This window comes from Canis aureus, chromosome 16 (assembly GCF_053574225.1).
Source record: "Canis aureus isolate CA01 chromosome 16, VMU_Caureus_v.1.0, whole genome shotgun sequence".
In the NCBI taxonomy this organism is placed as follows: domain Eukaryota; kingdom Metazoa; phylum Chordata; class Mammalia; order Carnivora; family Canidae; genus Canis; species Canis aureus.
In genome coordinates this window covers 11,533,061-11,553,748 of record NC_135626.1, presented here as the reverse complement: position 1 = coordinate 11,553,748, position 20,688 = coordinate 11,533,061, and the positions used below count along the sequence as shown (strand labels likewise).

The 20,688-nt window shown below is 61.3% G+C and overlaps 1 protein-coding gene across 5 annotated transcripts in view; it reads right to left on the bottom strand.

Moving 5' to 3' along the window:
• Positions 1 to 20,688, bottom strand: part of KCNT1 (potassium sodium-activated channel subfamily T member 1) — a 60,076-nt gene that overhangs the window by 32,671 nt on the left and 6,717 nt on the right. For 4 of the 5 annotated variants that reach the window (XR_013354010.1, XM_077851330.1, XM_077851328.1 and 1 more), the window contains exon 2: positions 15,942 to 16,100. Coding sequence is in view for 4 of the 5 variants with exons in the window: in XM_077851330.1 (XP_077707456.1) it covers positions 15,942 to 16,100 (159 nt within the window). In the remaining variant the exon portion in view is untranslated. Of the gene's footprint in view, positions 1 to 1,605; positions 1,776 to 15,941; positions 16,101 to 20,688 lie in introns of those variants that run through there. The other variant, XM_077851331.1, reaches the window with a different exon arrangement.

The window sequence follows — 20,688 nt, the reverse complement described above, 5'->3', positions numbered from 1 at the left end:
AGTGCTTCTCTGCTGGGGAACCTGTTGTAGTGCTCTCTGCTCCCATCCAGAACGAACTCCCTGGCACGTGTCTGACGTTTGGGGACACGAGGTTGCAGGGCTTCAGGCCCTAACACTGTGCAGCTACAGACAGTTCCCTTTACTCTGCAGGAGGCATCTGACAAGGACCCTATACTTCCGGGGTTGCTGGGGATGGCGTAAGGTAGCCCAGTACAGACCTGGGGGTAGAAGAGCACAAGGATGGGATGGGAGAGGGCTTCCTGGAGGAGGTGGCCTTGACATCTCAGTTCCATTCTGCACTGCGGGCTGAGGCAGCCTGGGCAGGACCTGCCATCTCTGCGTCCCTGCAGGAACGGGGACAGCAGGGGAGCCAATCTCTTGCAGGGGCTGGACTGGCTGTAACCAGAGCCTCTGGAACCACTGCCCCCCACAGCGTCCGAGAGGTGGATGGAGAGAAGAATCTGTCCTCAGCGCCTTGGCAGCACTCACTTCCCTCCCACCCACACCCAGGCTGCCCATTAGCTGCTCCAGGGCCTCTTGGGCACTTAAGCTCCAGCCTTAGCAGTCTGCTCTGGCAAATGGGAGTAACTGCTGGGCAGCAGCCTTCCCTGGGGGTGCTCCCAGGGGCCAGGAATGGGATGTGAAGGTAGGGCAGAGATGCAGGGCGGAGGCTCCCTGGGCACCCCTGACCCTGCCATCTGCCAAGCCAAGTCCCTGCCAACACTGACCAGGCCTTGCGCCCCCACCCCCCGGGCTCTGGCCCTGGCTCCTGCCCCTGCCTGGAGGGCCCGTCCGCCTCCTGGTGCCCCTCCCTGAAGGACAGCAGCCCTGGGAGCCCCCGCTCTCCTCACCCCAGCTCAGCCTGCACGTCTCTGCCAGACACAGGTTCCTATGCCCACGTGTGCCCACACCAGGGCGGGTCTGATTCATCTCTGTTCCCCCCCAGCAGCATCTAGAAAGGCTCCCTGCATAAAGGAGGTGCTGGCTAAATACTAGAGCTGCAGATCGGGCCTCAGTGTCCTCATCCGTGAAATGGGGGTGCTGCGTTCAACCTTGCCCTCTGAGGAGCTGCGGAAGGGCCTGTGATACCCCCTCCCCAAGAAACTGGCCTCCTGCACCCTGGCTGCCTGAGCTCCAGGCATAGTCCCGGCTCCAATCTGCTGTGCAGCCTTTGGCCAGGACCGCGGCCTCCCTGGGCCTCATGCTGCCCACCTCTGAAGTGGGGATGCAGATGCTGGCCCTGTCTCCCCACAAGCAGCTGCCGGAACCAACAGGAGTGGGGACTCAGGGGGCCGGGGCCAGGGCCAGGCTGGGAGCACGGAGCCCCCTGGTAGTGTCCGGGTCCTCTCTTCCTTCTCCCCTCCAGTCCTACCTGCAGGCCCACGGTACCGGCTACTGGGAGCAGGAGTGTGTGTGGGGGGAGCACAGGCTCGGGGCCCCTGGGTAAGGGTTCCGAGGGGGGAACCCAGCCGTCCCCCCCTTCCCTTCCCTTCCGCGGGCCGCAGGCGACCTGGCAGGTGCAGCCGAGCAAGCCCGTGCGGGATGCGAGCGGCAGAAGCAAAGCCCCTCCCGGCGGCACGCGGGTCCCCAGGCGCGCGCCCCTACCTCTGGCCCACGTCGCTGCCCACGGAGCCCCCGCCGCGGGCCGGCAGCAGCGGGCTGAGCCCGTGCGGCTCCTCCGGTGCCGAGGCTCCGGCCGGGGCGCCCCCCGGGCCCGCCTTGCCCTCGGACGGCGAGCGCGGCAGCTTGGCCCGCGCCATCCTGCGGGAGCGCACGGGCGGGAGGCGGCGGGGGCGGCGCTCCCATCTCCGCGCCCCGCCCCGCGCTCCCGCGCTCCCCGCGCTCCCCGCGCCGCCGCCGCAGTGGGTCGGCCTGGCCAGGCGGGGGGCGCCGGGAGGCGGGGGTGGACGCGAGGAGCCCCGGCGGGAGGGGTCTCGGCGCCCCGTGGCCAGGGCCGCCCTGTAACGGAAGTAGTAGTAAGAATCACGACAGTCACGGCGGCGCTGGGGGAGGGGCGCAGTAGTGGCGCTGTGACAGCTGGTGGCTCCGGCCACTCACCTCCGCAGGCAGGAGCCTCTGAGCCCCGGGAGCCCCGGGGCTGGCCGCCGGCCCAAGCCACAGGCCGCCTGCGTGCAGGTCCCGGGATCACCGGAGTGGGGAGGGGGGCTCGGGATGGCCGCCCCGAGGTGCACCCCCCTTCCCCGGCCAGGTGGGAGATGCGTGTTCTGTCTTCCGAGCTCCCCCATTCCTTACCTCCCTGCTACCTGTCCCTGTATCTGTCCTGGAGCCCAGGGGGCACTCACCAGGCAGGGCCCAGATGCTGGACTGGGCCCCGGGCCAGGCACGAGAGCCCTGCCTCCAACAAAGCAGCTACTCTGAGGAGCCCTGTCTGCGCCTCTGGCCTGCTGGGGTGGCCCTGGTCACCCCACAGCACAGGAAGAACTCAGGGACACAGCGCAGATTTCGGATTTGCAAAGTGGGGAGATGAGGTGCTGAGGTAGGAGGTGGCTTCCCCAGGGCCGGAGGCAGGGGGCAGCAGAGCAAAGGCCCCGGGAGGTGAGGACGGCCGCCAGGTGTTGGTGCTGGGGGTGCCAGGCTCTGGCTGGAGCCCTGTTGGGTGCAGGGGGTGCTGAGCTGCACAGCTGTCCTCCACAGTGGCCAGGGGCTCCAGGCCTTCTCGACCTGCCCAAACCCTCACACCCAGACCACAGGCTCCAACTTGCCTGGCTTACGGAAGGTCTGTGGGAGGAAGGTGCCCACCTGCCCAGGCACGGACGGTGGTCTCCCCACTTGGTGGTCTCAGCAAACCCCCAGCACCTCTCTGGACTGCGTTCTCTGTTAGGAATCTGCCCTAGGGGAATGAGGTGTTTACGTGGGCCAAGCCCCCTGCCTGCCCCTGGTGGGAAGGGCGAGGACATGGTGGCCACGCATCACCCTTCCCGTGGAGTGACACGGAGCGTCTGTGGGTGATGAGCGCTGGAAGGGCTCCTGCCGGCGAGCGAGATGCAGGATGTGGAGCACAAAACAAAGCAAGTGGGCTCTGGGCAGAGCTCCATGCCTCTCCAGCTCTGGGGCACCGGCCACTGGGCTATGCCCTGGTGTCAGTCAATAATGGAGCAGCGCTGGATGGCAGGGATGCTCGCCTGGCCACCCCAGCAGGTGCAGGGCTCCTTGGGATGGGTTTTCACCCACAGACAGGACACGAGCTCATGCGCCTCGAGCAATGACTGTGAGCGGCAGCCCGGCGGAGAAGGCACCGGGCAGCAGTGTCCACCTGGACGAGCACGGGCCGGCAACACTTCCCAGCCACGGCACGGAGCCCACACATCTAGCCCGTCCTCTGAGTCGCCACAGCTGCTGTGTCCTCCTGTTCCTGGACTTTGAGAGGGCAGTTGGTCCTCATGGAGTGATGGCTGCTGCAGTCCAGGGGAAGAGTCAGGTGACGAGGGAAGGTTTCTTCTAACATTGTATGATGTGACCTAATGGAAACCATTGGCCGATGTGCACAGGACCACCAGGCAACTGTCAGTGCTGCTCCGTCTGCCCGTGGGTGGCAGAGGCCCTTCCAGCTGGCCCGCTGCATCACTTATGTAAGGTTTGATTTATTTTGAAAATGATCATCCAGTTTATAAGATGGTCCATTTCCTGTATGTGGAGGGGACACCCCCCACCCCGGGCATGGGGCAGCAGCCCGAGGTGCCATGTTCCCTGACCGTGGCTCACCATGGGGAGCATCCCCAACTGCTCACTCCCACTAGGGTCAGACATGCTCGAGCACCAAGGCTGTGGCAGGAGGGGCAGACAAAAAGAGCAGTCTCCCTTTTCTCAAGCACTACAAATGCTGCTTCACTCCTGCCACAGACGAGCAGCCCGGTGTGTGTGTGGGGGGCAGGTCGTCATTTTGCATCTTCTGTGCCAAGAGGGGCTGGGCTGGGCACAGGAGGAGAGAACAGGTGGAAGTAGCACAGGAGGAGTGGATGGCGGGGTAATCCATCAAGGCTGAGAGAATGGGTGGGTGCTGGCGCCCCAAGATGGGGAGGATGGGAGGAGCAGATGGGGCAGGCTACTGGCTCCACTCTGGACATCCTTCAAGCGCCTGCCAGACACCGTCTTGTGGGGCGCTAGGCGCCCACGCCTGGCACTGTGAGGGCAGCTGGGCTGGAGAGGGACCTGGGAGCAGGTGAGGCCTGCAGGTGGGATGCCTACAGGTGGGTGGGCAGGTGGGAGGGCTGGCCCGGGAGCCTCTTGAACCCGGGGAGATGCAGAGACTTAATGAAAGGTAGCGCCGAATAACTCAAGTGGCTGGCAGAGCACAGGCCAGGGTTGCAGGCTTTCCGGAGCAGCAGGTGCCCTGCCACTGAAGCCAAGCTGGTGTGTGCCCATGGGGTCCTAGGGATCCTCACCCACAGCCCCACATCGGGAGAGGTGCACTGGAGGGTATCCTGATCACTGTCACTGTCAGCTGGCTGAGGTGGCGCCTGGCTGTCCCCGGATGGAAGCGAGGCCTCCTAGGCTGCTGCCCCAGGCCCATGAACCTCAAGCCCATGAAAAGATGCTCAACATCGCCAGACTAGGGGAGAGCAAATCAGAAGTGCAATGAAATGCCACTTCGCTCTTACCAGGATGGCTGCTCTCCACACACACAAAATAAAGGTGCCGGCCCAGATGTGAAGAAATTGGAACCTTGTGTTCTTTCCTGGGAACGTGAGATGCTATAGCCGAGATGGAAGGGTCTGGAGCTTCCTCAAAGAACTAGGGTTACCATAGAATCCAGCAGCTCCACCTCTGGGTACGTGCCCCAAGAACTGAAAGCAAGGGGTCAAAGAGATGGTTGCACATCTGTGTCCATCGCACTGTTGCAACAGCCGAACACGGAAGCATCCCAAGGGTCCGTCGACAGAAGAATGGGTAAGATGTGTTCCGTCCACACCACGGACCATCACTCAGCCCTAAAAGGAAGGAAATCCCGGCACCTGCTATGCTGTGGATGGACCTGAGGACACAGCGATGAGAGAGATGAGCCGGCACAGGAGGACAGATGCTGTATAAGCGGGAACTCCCAGGAGGCCCCAGAGGAGTCGGATCCACAGACATGAAGTGGGGGGGGGGGAGCGGTGAGGGACGTGGCCAGTGCTTCATGGGGACAGTTTAGTTTGGGAAGATGAACAGGTCCTGCAGGGGACGGCTGCATGATGTCAATATGCCTGGAGCCCTGATCTGTGCCCTCTAGAATAGTTAAGATGACAAATTTTATGTTACGTGCATCAACCACAATAGGAGTTTTGGACAGAAGGTGCAGGTCCCAGCTGGAAGGGCTCTCACTGGACCAAGCTGGGACTGGCAAAGATTAAATCAGGGTGAAGCAGTTTCCTGCTGCTGCTGTGACAAATCACCCCAATTTTAGTGGCTTAAAACAACGCAGATTAACCATCTCAAAGTCCTGGAGGTCAGAGTCCTAGAATCCAAGCGTGGGCAGGGCCGGTTCCCTGAGGAGGCTGTGGGGGAGGGGATCCCCCCTCCTCTGCCAGCTTCTCCCTGTCCCTTCCCTGAGGACCCCATGGCAACGCGGGGCCACAGAGATGATCCAGGAGCCCCCCCCCACCGAGAGCCTTAACCTCATCAAGTCCCTCTTGCACCTGAGGGAACGTGCCCTGGGAGGCCAGGGACAGGGATGTGCCCGTGTTGAGGGGACGCTGCTGGATCTATGTGACTCTCTGGACAAGCATCTCGTTCCTGGGAGGAGGACCCAAAAAGGCAGCCACTGTGCTGCCACCACTGAGGCCGCCCTAACATGCTGCCTCAGTCGGGAAGCTGACAATGAAACGATGGTGCACGTTTTCCTGCCTTTTCATCAGGAAAGACGGGTCAGGGTGTGTGACCGGCTCCCTCGATGAAGGAGAAGCTGCACTCACAGAAGAGCGTGTCTCATGCTCAGGGACGACACAGGACGAGGCAGGTGGGGTGCAGGCAGGGTCCGTGCAGTGCCAGGGGTGTGCCACCAGCTGTGGCAGTGCAGGCCACCTAGGCCACAAGGCAACACGGTGGCCATGACGTCACCTATGATGTGCTCTGGCCCAGGCCATTCTCATTCGGTCCTTTGGGCCTTTGGACCCCAGAGCCAGAGTGCGAGGAAAGGTGGAGGTGGAGGGACAGGCTGACGTGCCCTGGGAGAGGCGACCACCAACTTTGTAGATTAAAACGACTTCCCTGTAACTCACCGCTGCAGGGGTGAAGTCCGAGCACAGCATGGCTGGGTCTTTCCTCAGGACCTCTGAGGCTGAGGCCCCATCAGTGGGGCTGGGCTCTCGCTTGCAGCTCTGGGCGGGACCCTGCCTGGCGGCTCACCCAGACCCCGGCGGGATTTGGTTCCTGGCGGCAGTAGGACGGGCCTCCATTCTTGCTGGCTGCCACCCGCTCAGCTCCGGAGGGCTGCCTCATACCTGGGCCCGTGGCCCCTCCATTGCTAATGCCCATAGTGGCACACCAGGTGCCCCCATGCCCCAAATTGCCACCTCTCCCACCTCCCGCCAGAGAAAACGCACCACTTTCAGAGGGCTCGTGAGGTTAGCCTGGGCCCACTCAGATCATCAACTTTCGATGAACTCAAAGGTAGCAGATTGGTCACCTTCATCCCAAGGCAGGATCCCTTCTGCCACTTGCTAGGAAGCAGCACGGATGGGGTGGTTCACGCAACAGAAAGGCAGGTCTCAGGTCCTGGAGGCTGGACGCCCAGGGCCGCTGCGCTGGTGGGGTGGATCCTTCTGGGGCCTCCTCCTCTCCTGCAGACGGGGGTCTTCTCTTTGTGCCTGTCTCCAAATTCCCCCTTTCTAAAGGGCCCCAGTCATATTGGAGCGGGGTCCCCCTCGACCTCATGAGCACTGATGACCTGTGATGACCCTACTTCCACACAAGGTCACCTTCTAAGGCCCTGGGGGTGGTGGGGATTAGAAGTCAAACATGTGACTTTCATGTCACTTTCAGAGCGAGGTTCAGCCTCTGACACGGCGGAGCATCTCACAGACCCGGGTGTAACTTGTCATTATAGTCACAGTTCTGGGCAGCCATGCAGATCTTGGGGCCATGCCCGGTAGGAGCTGCGCTGGATCAAGATGGGTTCGTGGGTCCTAATAACCAGACAGGACACGATACTCTGGGCTGAGCAGACTGGCCGCGAGGGGCAGGCTCTCTCCTGTCCTCCAGGCTGCCCTGCTCGTTTCCCCGGACCACCCTCTCCCACCCTCCCCCCCGCACTGGCCACTCTCTCCCCTCCGTCCCCTTTATCAATTCCCGGACCCGGGATCCCTGGGTGGCGCAGCGGTTTAGCGCCTGCCTTTGGCCCAGGGCGCGATCCTGGAGACTCGGGATCGAATCCCACGTCGGGCTCCCTGCATGGAGCCTGCTTCTCCCTCTTCCTGTGTCTCTGCCTCTCTCTCTCTCTCTCTCTCTGTGACTATCATAAATAAATAAAAAAAAAAAAATTAAAAAAAAAAATCAATTCCCGGACCCAGCACGGAGTGTGGATCTCAGGGAGGCCCCATCCATGCCACCGGGAATGTGCTTCCAGGAGACACTTCCCAGAAAGGGGCTGGCCGGGGTGCCTGGGGTGCTTGACAGCTGGGGCTTCCATACCCCACACAGAAACGAGGCGACTCCTCTCCACACTCACTTCCCCGATAATTCTCTGTGCTCCAGTGTGCGAGTGTCTGCAGCTGCCATCGCAGGGGACACCCCCCCCCAACAGATCCTCCCCGCCCAGTTCTGAGTCCACTGTCGGTACTGCTGGGCTAAAATCCAGGCATCGTGGGGCTGTGCCCCCCAGAGGCTCCAGGGGGACCCCCGCTGCCTCTGGGGGCTCCCGTGTCCCTTGGTTTGTGGCCACATCCCTCTGATCTCTGCCCCCGTCCTCACGAGCTTCTCTGTAAAGTCTCCCTCTGCCTCTCTTTACAAATTGTGGTAAAACGTGTATCACGAGATTTATCGTTTTAACATCTCTTGCGTCCTTATGAGGACACTTGTGAGAGCACTTACGGCCACCAAGGTACTTTCCCATCTTAAAATCCTTACTGGGGTCCCACCTGCAGTCTCTGCCATCTAAGGCCATGTTCATGGTTCCATGGGTTAGGATGTGGACATCCCTTGAGGGCTAGCATCTGGCCCACCTGGGAGGGGTCCTGGGCCCTGTCTAGCTGTCTTCCTGGGGCAGCTCCCCCAGTCTGCCTGTGTGCCCCATTCCTGCCCGGAGGGTCCAGAGGGATGTGAGGACTGGCATGTGGGGGTGCTGACACCACACGGGGTCAGCTGGCTGCCTGGCCATGACACCACATCTCCCCTCATGGGCATTATGGCCACGGCCAGGCTCAGCTGGAGTCCTTAGCCACCCTGCCCTCCAGAAGGGGACACAGGGCTGGGGTCCTCCTCGCTGCTCCTGGACCCTGGCTAACTGCTCTGGAAGGGGCCCCTGGAACAAAGGACAGACTGGTCAGAGAAGCAGAGAAAGACAGACAGTGAGAGGCTAGTTAGTGGATGGGGTGGGGCAGGGCCTCTGCAAGGTCTGGGGGTCTGCAGGGGCTGGATGCAGGGGCCATCCACAGGGGACCTCACCTCAGCCTCTGTGGCCCCAAAGTAGGCTGAGGGACCCACTGAGGCTGGAATGGGGATGGGGAGGAGAGAAGGAGCCAAGACTTGGACTCCTAGGAGCCTGGGGGTGAGTTCCTGTCCCTAGAAAAGGCAGACAGGGCCTCGCCAGGCTTGGGGGGGGGGGGCTGCCCCTGGGGACCACATGGCTGTGAGGAAGAGCTGGGCCATCTATACCTGTCCTCTTGGACACCCATGCACCTGCACAAGGCCCCAACTCCCCCCCCCGCCCACAGTGCAGACCCCTTCCCACTCTGTCCTCCCCTCCCCCCTGCTGTTCCCTGGTTGCAGAGTGGCCTCCTTCCTGGGCTCTCATGGGGGTCAAGGTCACAAAGGACGCAGGGGGCCCCTACAGCCCCTCCTCTGGAGCCCTCAGAGCCAGGAGCCATTGTTTTGCCCACGTAGGAGGCAGCGGCTCCAGCTCTGGGCTCACCCGTCCAGTGGGAGGGGGCCTCTTTTCCGGCACTTCCGCTTACAAGTGTATTTTCAATGTGAGGGAGGACCTGCCCCGGAAAGGACCCCAGCAAAAGGACAGGCCATGTTATTCACAAATTCCATCCACCCTCCAAGGGCCTGGGGTCCCACCCGACAGGGTCAGGGCACCCCCCATAAGCCCACACCGGAAACTCCCTTAGTGACCAGAGAAGGGGGCAGGTGCCAGGTCCCTGGGTCCCTGGCTTCTCAAGGCCGCCTGCCCCCCTGCCCCACTTTACCCTGTGACGGAGGTGTCAACCTTCTGGGGCCACCATAACTGGGAGACCTAAGACAACAGTCTTGAGACCAGAAGTCCGAAATTAAGGTGTGGGCAGAGCCACACTCCCTCTGGAGGCTCCTACGGTGGGTCCTTCTTGCCTCTCCTTACTCCCAGGGCCCCTGCTGCTGGCCTGGGGCCACATCCCTGCAGCCTCTACCCTCGTCTTCACGTGGCTTTAGCTGTGTGAGGATACTTGTCCCGGGGCTTAGCACCCACCCTAACCAACATGTGCGAACCCAGCCTGGAGGGCACAGGGCGCTTCAGGCAGGCTCTCCCTTGAGCTTCTCCTGGGACACTCTCAAAGCTTACAGAATTTGAAGTCAAAGCACAGCTGCTTCATCCCACAAAGGGTCACCTGCCACTTCTGTGGTATCACCTCAAACCCCCCAAGCCCACTGTGGATGGAACATGTGCATCCCCCCCGTTTCACCAGTGTGATGCTGTTAGGAGGGGGGCCCCGGGAGTGAGCGGAGTCAGCTAAGGCCAGAGAGCTCCCTCTGCCCACCACGTGAAGACACGGGAAGGCAGCTGTGACCCGGCAGAGGGCCATCGGCAGGACAGTACCGTGTTGGCACCCTGACCTCCGAGCTCTGGCTTCCAGAACTGTGAGAAATTAGTGTCTCTGGTTTAAGCTGCCTGGTGTTTTGTCCTGCAGCTGGAGCTGACTGCGGCGTGGCCTGAATGCAACAGCCTCCCGCCTCTGTTCCAGGTGGGTGTGAGGCGGGACGGTCCACGAACAACACACCTCCAGTGCTAGATGATACATCGTGGAAAGCATGCACATCAGGTGCCAAAGGGAATTATAATTTGAAACCAGAATGGATCATGGTTTTTGGGACTCTGAAGGGTGCAGGTTGCCCCCTCACTGGGTGTCTGTGCATGCCCTGCACTATTTCGGGAGGAACTGAATTCTGAGTCACACACACGCATCTCTGGATGCAGGCATGGAGGCCAAGATGCATGCTGCCCTGAATGGTCCAGGGGCAGGATGGGGAGCGTGGCTCCTGGGGGACACCCAGGTCTCCATCGTGGGGACTCCCAGACACATCCAAGGCATGGGCAGGGGGCTGCTGGCACATGGACCAAGGCTCCCCCAGTTCTCAGAAGACTGAGCGGTGTGCCCGGGTCACAAGTGCACACATAGGTCCCAGAACCCGGCTGACGGGTCTTGCACACATGGACCTGCGCTCTCTCCACCCCCACCCCCACTGTGGTCCCTTTACTCTCCATCTTCCTGCTGCTCACCTTCCCAGGCTGTGAGAGGGGGCCCCAGTCCCCCCACTTGGAGGAAGGCACGACCTGCCCCCAGGAGCCCGGTCTCCAGAGGGGTTACCTGGCCACGTCCCAGGTGTCCCAGGCCCTTGCTCCCTGTGGGGGGCCCCAGCCCGCTCACAGGACCCTGGGGGAGACGCAGGTGATGAGCCCTGGGCCTGGGAGGTGACTGGAAAAACCACGACACAAATTTTACTCCCTAAAAGCTCCTTGAAACTCCCAGAATTGGCCAGAACCTGGCACCACCCCAGGCTTTTCCTTGATTCAATCATGTCCCAGGCAGACAGAACCCCAGAGAAGCAGCCTTGTGGCGTCCAACATCAGCTCCCGGTGCCCATACGCCGGCGCCCTGGCCACAGCTCTGACGGCATAAAGCCAGAAACTGCCCAGACTGTGCATGGGGGCTGGGGGTACGTAGGACTGGATCCTGGAGGCAGGAGGCAGAAGGCCTCGGGGTTGAGGTGGGGTAGAGCCATGGTGGATGTAGGAATTTTGAGTCTGAGTCAGGGGACCAAGGACGAAGATGGGGGAGCCATCAGAGAGACCACGTGACAGCAGGCAGGTGTCCAGGGGGCAATGGACTGTGCAGGGGTGCCTGGATGCTGCTGTGGGTTGAGCAGGGTCTCTGGGGGCAGGTTAGGGGTTTGGCTTTAGCTCCATGTCCCCCCTGTCCAGGCATCATTCAATCCTATTGTGCACGGAGCTGACGTGGCAGGAGACCCCCAACCAGGCTTGGGCCCCACCAGCTGTGTCCTCGGAGGCCTGTGAGCTTGCAGTGGACACAGGCCGCCAGCCAGGGTAGGGCAAGGAGAAGGTGCTGGGGCAGAGTTGGGGTCCCACCCTGACCCACCCTATGGAGCCACCAGCCCAGTCCTGCCCATGAGTCATGGTATGGAACAAGAGGCAGACCCCCAGGAGGCCTGAGCCCAGCAGTTGCATGCAGGAAGGACCCAGGGTTCCCAGAGCAAAGCAGCGGGGCTCCTCCGATGCCAAGCCAGCCCCTCTTTTGGCCTGGCCAGCACGGATAGGGGCATGGCTGTGGTCACCCTCTGCTGGGACAGTGCCCTCTGCATTCATCAGTCCACAGAGGACCCACAGGTGCAAACCGCAGGCCAGCCTGTTGTCCCTGTGGCTTCCCTCCACAGTCCCCAATATTCCCCGCACACCCCTCCAGAGGAGAGCTCCCCACAAGTGCTTGCCCTCTCCAGCTCTCAGGAGGGTCCTCAGCCCTGGGCCCTGCAACAGTAAGAACACGTCCCCCACCCCCAACCTGCTGCCCTCCCAGGGTGCTTCTCCCACATCTGCAGGAGCCCCAGGTGGGGGAAGGACCTCGGGGAGCAGCCTGGGATGCTTCACATCCTGCCAGCTGTGCCTGGGCTGGTGCATCTCAGGAGAGGCTCAGTAACGTTCACTTTTTAACAGTTACAGCTGAGCTGCAGAAGTTTCTGTCCCTCAGGAGGGCAGCACTGTTCCAAGAGGCCCCTACTCCAGACGGGCTTTCACCCCACACCAGACCCCTTCTGCTTGGCTGACCGGGAGGGGCACGCATCCTGCAGAAACCCCAGCCCTGCCAGTTCCTCTGTGCACCCAGGCAGGCTCTGAGGGTCCCCAGTGGACCGAGCATTGAGGAGTCCCTGACCCAGGGGCCCTGTCTGTCCATCACTGGTGCAGCAGGGCTGGCAGGGGTCTGTCCTCCGCTCCTGCAGTGCAGGACTGCCTGTCTTCCCGCTTCCCAGCTTGTGGTGTGAAATAATATTTGGCGTTGCTCAACTCCAGAGAAACAAGTCAGGCTCCATCCTCTGCTGTCAGAGGAACGAAGGCAAACAGCTGAATGGGGTCCTTCTGGATGGCATCCCGAACCCTGGAGGCCTGGCCTCTGTGTCCCTCCTGCTGCCACCGGCCTCCCAATCCTCAGATGCTTCTCAGAGTCCACCCATCCTCCACACAGATGCCTGGGGAGAGGAGCGGGCACTGACCCTGACATGGCCTCCAGCTGTTCTGGCCCCTGCTGGGCTGGGTCCTGGCCAGGCAGGCAGCTGTGGAGAGCAGGTGATCAGGGGCATGCAGGCCAGGAGTGGCCACACGCCAGGCCATTTGTCCTCACCTGTGGCTCTCCCCACCCCACAGTTCTGCTCCTTGTAGGGGACAAGGCTGTGGCGTGACAGCCCCTGTGTCCCCCCATCCTTGGGGCACAGAGCCCACCTGCATCCTCCTGACTTGGGGGGTGGGTGGGCCTGAAAGCCTCCAATCCGCATTCCAGGAGAGGAGGTGGAGAAACACTTACCATGACAAAAGCCCCTACCTGAGTCACTGTCTCCTCTCTGTGACCTTGTGGGGTGCCGTGTGCTGTCACTACCTCTTCCAAGAGGAGGGCTCAGAGTGGGCCGGGCCTTGCAGCCTCCAGCTCTGAAGCACTCAGACCCCTGTCTGTTGCCCAGACAGCTCAGGTGTCCAGGGCACAGAAGGTCAGCTGTGGATGGGGGTGGGGGCTGCTCCTTGGTTCCTGGGCACAAGGCCAGTGAGCTGTTCCGGATGGGGTGGGGAGCCCTGAGTCCAGGCCTTGCACAGTACAGGTGCACTTCTGCTGAGAGCCCTGCCCCGCAGGCAGTGGTGAAGGTCGCCCTGAGATCTTAGCTGCTCCCTGGAAGGTCTGTGAGCTCTGGCTCTGTCCTCCTCCCTTGCCTGGCCCCCTCCCAGGCCCCCTAGAGGCCAAGGCAGCCTCCTTGGCTCACGTGGGCTGAGTCCCTCCCTCCCTCCAAGGCCACAGCGTGTGAGGCTGCAGTGACTCACTGCTGGTGGCTTTATTTCTCTGGAGAGCAGGAAGCCCACAGCCCTGCCCGCCCACTCACAGCCTGCCAAGAGTCAGGGCAGCTGCACCCCCGCTCACCCTACAGAGCCTGCCAAGGGGCACAGAGGCTGCAAGTGGAGGGCTGGGTGAGGAAAGGGCCCCAGAACAATGCTGCTGATGGTGTGTGGGGTCCCTTCAGGCCCCCAGGCCTCATGATACAGAGAGACAGCCTGTAGTCCCAGGATGCCATGCCAGCACCCTGACCCCAAAACATCCTTACAAGGTTTCTATGTGTAGAACGGGTCCTGCCTCCATCCCCCACTTTGGGATTCAGTGATCCACAGCAAAGAGGATGAAGAGGGGACTGAGGGAGAGGCTCTAGAGATGCACGTCACAAGCATCCAGGAGGGCACCTCCAACAGTCAGGCCTCCCCTGGCTCCTCCTCCCTGAGCTTGGGGTACTCCTCAGAGCACAGCCTGGGCCTCCCTGCGAATGTGTCCTTATGGATGGGGGTCTCAGGTGGTCTCAGCCGCCCCCACTCCCCAACAGAGTCCTGGCTTCCAGCACTGCCTTCCCCTTAAGACCTAAGAGCACAGCCTGTGAGCAGGAGGGATTCATGAGAGGTACAAGGCCACACTTGAGCCAAGTCTGAAAACAGAGAAGGCCTTCTGACTGGGGTCCTGGTACAGTGGCTGCCAGGGGGTAGAAGAAAGCTCCCCACCCAAGCTGGCTGCTCCTGGAACCCTGGGCAGTCAGCACAGTGCCTCACAGGCTCCTCTCTGACCCCCATGTGAACAGGGGTAGCATCACCAGGAAGCCAGCAAGAGATGTGCAAACAGGAAGCCCTCTCCCCACCAGGGAGCCCCCTGGATCCTCCAAGGGCCATCATCTCTACCCAGGCCCCATGCCCCCTCTCTGGGTGAGTAGGGATAAGACCTCTAACCATCTACTCCTGAAAGCAGAAAGATGTGTCGCTCTAATCATATCAACCACAGGCACTGGCATTTATTGATGCAACCGGAGGCCTCGGGCCTAGTTGGGGTGACAGACGCCATTCCTGCCCACGTTGGAAAAATCTTGGGGCTGCTGTTTCCAAGACTTGACTGAGACCCAGGGGGGTAGGCGCTGAGGGGCTGGCGCTGCCTGAAGAAGATGCTCAGCACAGGCGTTCGACCCAGGAAAGCCGCCAGCCCTGCCCTGCATTCCAGGGGGGCAGGAGAGCCCCGACCACATCCAGACACCAGGACCCTCCTGACCCCTCTGCCTCTGCCTCCCCAGAGAACAAAGTGGGACTCTTTCCTGGGCGTGTGCTCTCGAGTGGGCTTCCTAATTACTGCAATACTCAGTCCCACAGGGGGAAGCAGAGCTCAGAAAGCCCCTCTGAACATACAGCCACTCTGACGGTGAGTGTGGAAGCACTGTGAGCATCTCTCTCCTCCCCACTTATGGAGAACACTACCAGATGTGGTGTGATCTGGCCGGATGCTTGGTTTCTGGTGGGGGGCACAGAGATCTTAAAACCTCTTTCCACACGCTTTGGCTGCGCCTCCCGGGCACGGCCCTTACACATAGACCTCATTCACAAATGTGACTCTCCCCAGCTGAAGCTTCAGCAAAGATCATCCAGAGGGCTCCATCTGCATCTGGCAGTTTCAACCTGCGTACCCTATGTGCTGATGGGAAGGCCTGCATCATGGGGGGACCTGGACCCCTACTCGGCTAGTCCTCGGCTGGACGGGGGAGGACCTGCAGGTGCCAAGGATGGTGGGCGGGGGGAGGGGGGGCGGGCTTGACACATGACACAGGAAGCGAGGAGAACCGGCTCCTTCCCAAACCCCACAGGCTCCAGCTCCGCGTGAGTCCCTGTGCTGCCTTCACTGGCAGGCGTAAAAGCACCTCCCCTGAGGCTGACAGAGCTAAAGTGCTGGGTGTTTACCCAAGACAGCTATTTGGGGAAAAGGCAGAGAAAAGCAACGTTTCCTTCAGCTTCCTGCCAGCTCCCTGGGCAGATGCATTATTCCCAAGAGCTGGTTTTGCTGGTCTCTTACCGACAGGCTCGGATTCATTTTGCTTTTCTCCAGCCAGCAGAATTTGAGGTGAGGGAATGTGGTCTCTCCTGACCCCTCCCACTCCCCCCCCCCCACCGTCCCCTGTAAGTCACCAAGACAGAAACCTGAAAGACACTCCCTTGGCTAATAATAAACAGCCCCAGCCAGAGTCTGGAGGACTCTGGAGGACTCACCACGGGCTTGCTTCCGGCCCTGGTCCGTTCCTGTCCCCCAGAACGGAAGAGCTGCGAGTGGGGCTGGGGCCCAGGGGGCGGTCTTCCAGAGGATGCCCCATCCCATCCTCTGGGCCCTCCCCTAAGATGCCCCCCCCACCGCCCAGCCCCCCAACTTCCCCACCGGAAGCCCGGGAAAGTTGAAGGGTAGCGGCACGCTGGCCTTCAGCACCGTGGACAGCTCCGTGCAGCCCGCTGCCGCCCCCCCTACCTGTCGTCGTTCTGGAAGGACTGATCTCCCAGCAGCAGATCCCGGAAGCGGTACCGTGGCGGCAAGGGCAGCACCTCCGAGTCCAGGTCACTCATCTTGAGGCTGGCAGTGTCCGGGTGCGCACCGTCCCCACGGCCGCTGTCCCTGCCGCCAGGCTGCCTGCGGGCACACGCCAGCGCCCCCTCAGCCTGCGCTGTGCTCGTGCCACCCCCCCACCCCCCCCACCCCCCCCCCCCGCCTCCCGCAGACCCCTGCCCTCCCCCCCGCCCCCCCTATGGGTCAGTCTAGAGAGGTCCCAGCCTGCATCCCCCCATCCCCCTCCACCCCCTCATTCCACAGACCGCGGCCCCCTGCATGGGTCAGTAGAGAGAGGTCTCAGACTGTACCTCTAAGTAACCCCTTCCACCTCCCCCCTCCACTGTTCCACCTCCCAGAGACGCCCTGCACCCTCCCCCTCATGGGTCAGCCAAGGGAGGTCCCAGCCTCCATTCCCCAAGATCTCCTCACCCCCACTCTGCAAACCTCCCAGCCCCCCCTACACAGGACAGCTGAGAGAGGCCCCAGCCTGCACTCCCCTGTCCCCTCCAATATCCCTCACCTTTCCCAGACCCCTGCCCCCTCTCCTCCCACCCCCGTCAGCCCAGAGTTGCCTGGCCCACACTCCTAAGTACCCCCTTCTACCTCCCCCACCCCCAGCCCCATGCAGGCCCCACCTCCTGTAGACCCCCTGCTAGGTCAACCAGGCACCGGTTTCCCCCCTCCCTGCCCCTGCACCCCCCTCATCCCTGCCTTCTGCCCCTCCTTCCACAAGTTCCACCCTGCCTGGTCAGCATGCATTCCTGGGCCTGCACCCCCCCAGACCCCCTCCCAGCCCAGGCCCTACCTACCACAGCCCCTGCCCTGCCCTCTGCAGCCCCACCCTGCCTGCCAGGCCTGTGGCCATGGGGATGCACACCGGCCTGGGGTCATTCTAAATCACCTCCAGGGCACAGGAGGAGGTTCCTCAAGACCAATTCAGCGTCATGAAGCCCTCCCAGCAGCCCCCTCCACAGTCCTTGCTACTGAGGCTGTCTGCTCAGCTCTCCTCCAGAGCAAGAACACCTGTTTTTGACCGGAAGACCTCCTCCCAGACCCTCAGGCTACTGGCAGGGTGGGGGGGGCATTGGGATGACTGACCAGGAGACTTAAAGGTCTTTGTCCTTGGCATCCCTGGTGATGAGTGGCTTGGCTTGAATCAGAACTTGGGAGAGGGTGTCCCTGGGGAAGGACAGGACCTCTCTGGGCCTTGGCCCAGCAGCCCCTGCTGGTGTCACCTGGATTCTGAGACCACAGAGACTCCTGCCCCATCACCTGAGTTGAAGAGACCTGGCTGTGGTGGGTTGGGGGCCAGACTAGGCAAACCGAGGGGGTCCCTGGTGGCCTGCAGCTTTCTGAAGCACATGCATGTGTCTTCCAGGGCTCCTGCCCCTTTCCTGGGCCCATCTCTCAAAGTGAGTTCTAGCTAGTAACCCATAACACAAGGGGGTAGGTGCCAGCAGAGCCACCTCAGGCTCCTGGCCTTCTAGGGCAGCAGCCCCCAAAGCCCTCTGCACATCAGCCCTCTCTGCTCTCCAGGTGAGAGGATCACTAGCCACCCCTTGAGTCCCCACAACAGCACGGTGGCACCTGACCCAGCAGAGCAGTTGCACATCTCTTAACGCATCCTCATGGCATAGATGTACAAACAGAGACCCAGCTCCTGACCTCAACCAGCACCCTGGACTCCTGGTCTTCTGGCATCAGTTGACCTTCCAGGTGAGTCCAGCCCCGGGTCACCCCCGGGTGTTTCTTCCCAGATAGCCCACGATGGGATGCTTGTGACAAAGCCAGAATTCTCCCCTCACCGCCTCCACCTGCTAGGCTCACCCTCACCAGGCTCCTCTAAGGGCCAAGACCCCACACCAGCTATGGGTGGGCTCTGGGCTGGGCCTCCTGGGCCCCTCCTAAGTTGCTGTAGGGAAAGCAGGAGGAGCTGGGGGACGGTGTTCTCTGCCTCAACAGGAGGACACAGCAGTTGGGCTCTGGGCAGGGTGATTATACTCCCCTCCCTGAGCTGGGAAATTGAGGGCAGGCTGTGCCCAGAGACTAGGAGTGGCTGGTGGAGGGGGGTTCTCACTCACCTGGAGCACAAGGTCCACACAAGCAGTAGGCAGGCCAGCGGGTGCCTAGAAACCTCCTCTCCTCCTCATATCCCGAGGGGCAAGCACATTCCCTGAGCCCCCAGCAAGGGCCTGTCCCGTGCTCCCTGTCCCCTGGACACACAGCAGGGGGGTTGTGGCACCCCCATCCTATAGCCCTCAGAGCTGCTCAAGGACTGCCCCAGGCCAGAGCTGCAAGTGGCAGGCGCAGGTCCAACACGCCCGCGTGCTATTTTCCCAGGTTATAAGGTCAACCCTGAGGATCTGGCAGTGTCTGAAAAATAACATTTTCCTAATTACATCAGTGTGCCTGCATGTTTTTCCTTAGTCACAAGCTGGCCAGGCTGTGGGGAGGTGCGGGCAGGCAGGGGACCACGTGGCTGGAGCCTGGGGGCTGTCATTTCTGTCCTGTCCCTCTCTTGCAGAAAGCCTCTCTCGATGGCAGGACCCCCACCGTCGGCTGGCTCCCTGGGCACCGCTGCCCAGTTCCTTCCCTGTTTTGAGCAGCTGTGGGTTTTCTCTCTCCCCCAGCCTCAAGGCGCAGGCCTGCGGGGTCCGTGGACAAGCTCAGAGGGTAGATCCTCTGCTTCAGGGGAACGTGGGGGACAGGAAATACACCGGCGGTGGGGAAGGCCCGGGGCGGGTGATGAGGGTGTGGGGCCCCTCCTCCCTGACGGTGCCACTGTGACACTGGACACTCAGACCAGCGTAGTGTAGTGAAGAGACCCCCCCCCCCCCGCCAGGCCACCTGGCATCCTGCCTCGTTCCCCCAGCAGGGCTGACAGCCAGGGCCAGGTGCTAGCGGAGGGCCAGGGTCCAGGGGGGCTCCTGGGAAGGTGCCTGCAGTAGGAGGGGCATGGCCGAGCAGTACTCCCCAAGCCATCAGGGTCTGGTTGAGACCTCCCCCTAAGCCCCAAGGTGTGTGTCCCTCCCTAAGGGCTTCCAGACCTGTGGGAGCAACAAGCTGTCCCGTCCCTGCCAAGGCTGAGCGAGTCCGCTCAGACACAGTCTGAGCCCAGACACAGTCCACAGCCCCCTTCCCTCTCTATTCTATTGGCCTATTGGCCCAGACACAGTCCACAGCCCCCCTTCCCTCTCTCTTCTCCCTGCCTGACCTAAGGGAGGTGAAGAGGAAGTCTGGAAAGCCTGTGCCCATTATCTCTATGTCTCCTGTCACGACCACACCAAAGATGCAAAGATGTGCTGCTTTCTATGAGAGCTGAGTGCTCTGGCAGCCTCCCCAGCTCTCATGTGCCCTCAGGACAAGACATGGAACCCCATCCCTGGGACCTGCCACCTCTTGGCGCCAGGGCACAGCAGCGCCCCAGTCCTCGGGCAGGGAAGGGGGTCCCCACTCCTCCTGGGGACTCTCAGGGCACACACACAGGAGGCCCAGGCAGCAGCCAGGGGTCCTGAGGACTTGAGGGTGGTTCAGTCCCATCCCATCAGGTCACACTGGGTGGCCCCATGGGAGTCATCACCCCTCTCTGAGCCTCAGGCCCCTCATCTGTAGTGAGGAGGCCATCCATCCTCCCAAGCTGGTTATAAAGAGGCAAAAAGGAGGTGAGTATGAGAGATTTAGTGTAACCCCCAGCACAAGATGGCTTAGTCTGCTTCAGCATCTAATCCAGGGCTGGTCGGCAGCATCCAGCCAAGTGCCGAGCATCAGGCTCCTTGGGATGCCCAACGCCCTGCTTGCCCTCTCCAGGTCAGCTGGAGGCCCCTTTGGGGAGCTTGGATCTGTAACGCTGACCTGGGGGACCCAGCCAGAGAGGCTGGCAATGAGAAGGGACGTGCACGGCCCAGAACATGCGAGGGAAGTCCTCCTCAGCACTTTGGTGCACATGTGGTACCCTGGGCCTTGCCAGCAAGTGCCAGCCACATGCCAGGCACCACCACTGCAAGGTAGGGCACGGGATCCCAAGAGCAATCTGCGTAGAGCCAGGACTCACACATCCCTATGGTCTGAGATGAGCCTAAGGAGCCTCATAGAGTGCCCGCAGTTAGGAAGTGGCCCACTGGGGTGGGGAGCTATCCTCTTTACCACCAGATGCGCTGGCTGCCTTTGAGAGGTGAGGGGAACCACCAAGAGCCAGGGGTTTCTGCTTCTCTTCCTCTCACATCTGCCTACTTGGTGCTCGAGGAGTCAATTGGCAGGACTATGGGAAGGTAAATAGCCCAAGACCTGCTCCTCCCACCAAAGGCACCAGGCCCTAGTGGTTTTATGCTCAAGCTCTACCCTCTCAGTCAAATCACTCCAGAGCCCATAAAGAGATGGAAGCTACTCCGTTGATTTGCCAAGGCTGGCCCAAGCCCATCACTGCGATCGCACATGCACAGAACCAGTGCTGATGCTGGGCAGTCTCCCCTGAGACAAGTTTGCCAGAGCAAACTCTCAGCAAATGGGATCTATACTTGGCCAGAATTAAGTAGAATGTGTATCTTAAAAAAGCATGACATGCTTCACTACACTCAGAAATTCAAGGAGGATGTCCACGTGGATCATATTGGCAGATCCAGAAAAAAACCTTCAAGATTCAAAACCCACTGATAAGTCAGTCAGACGTAGA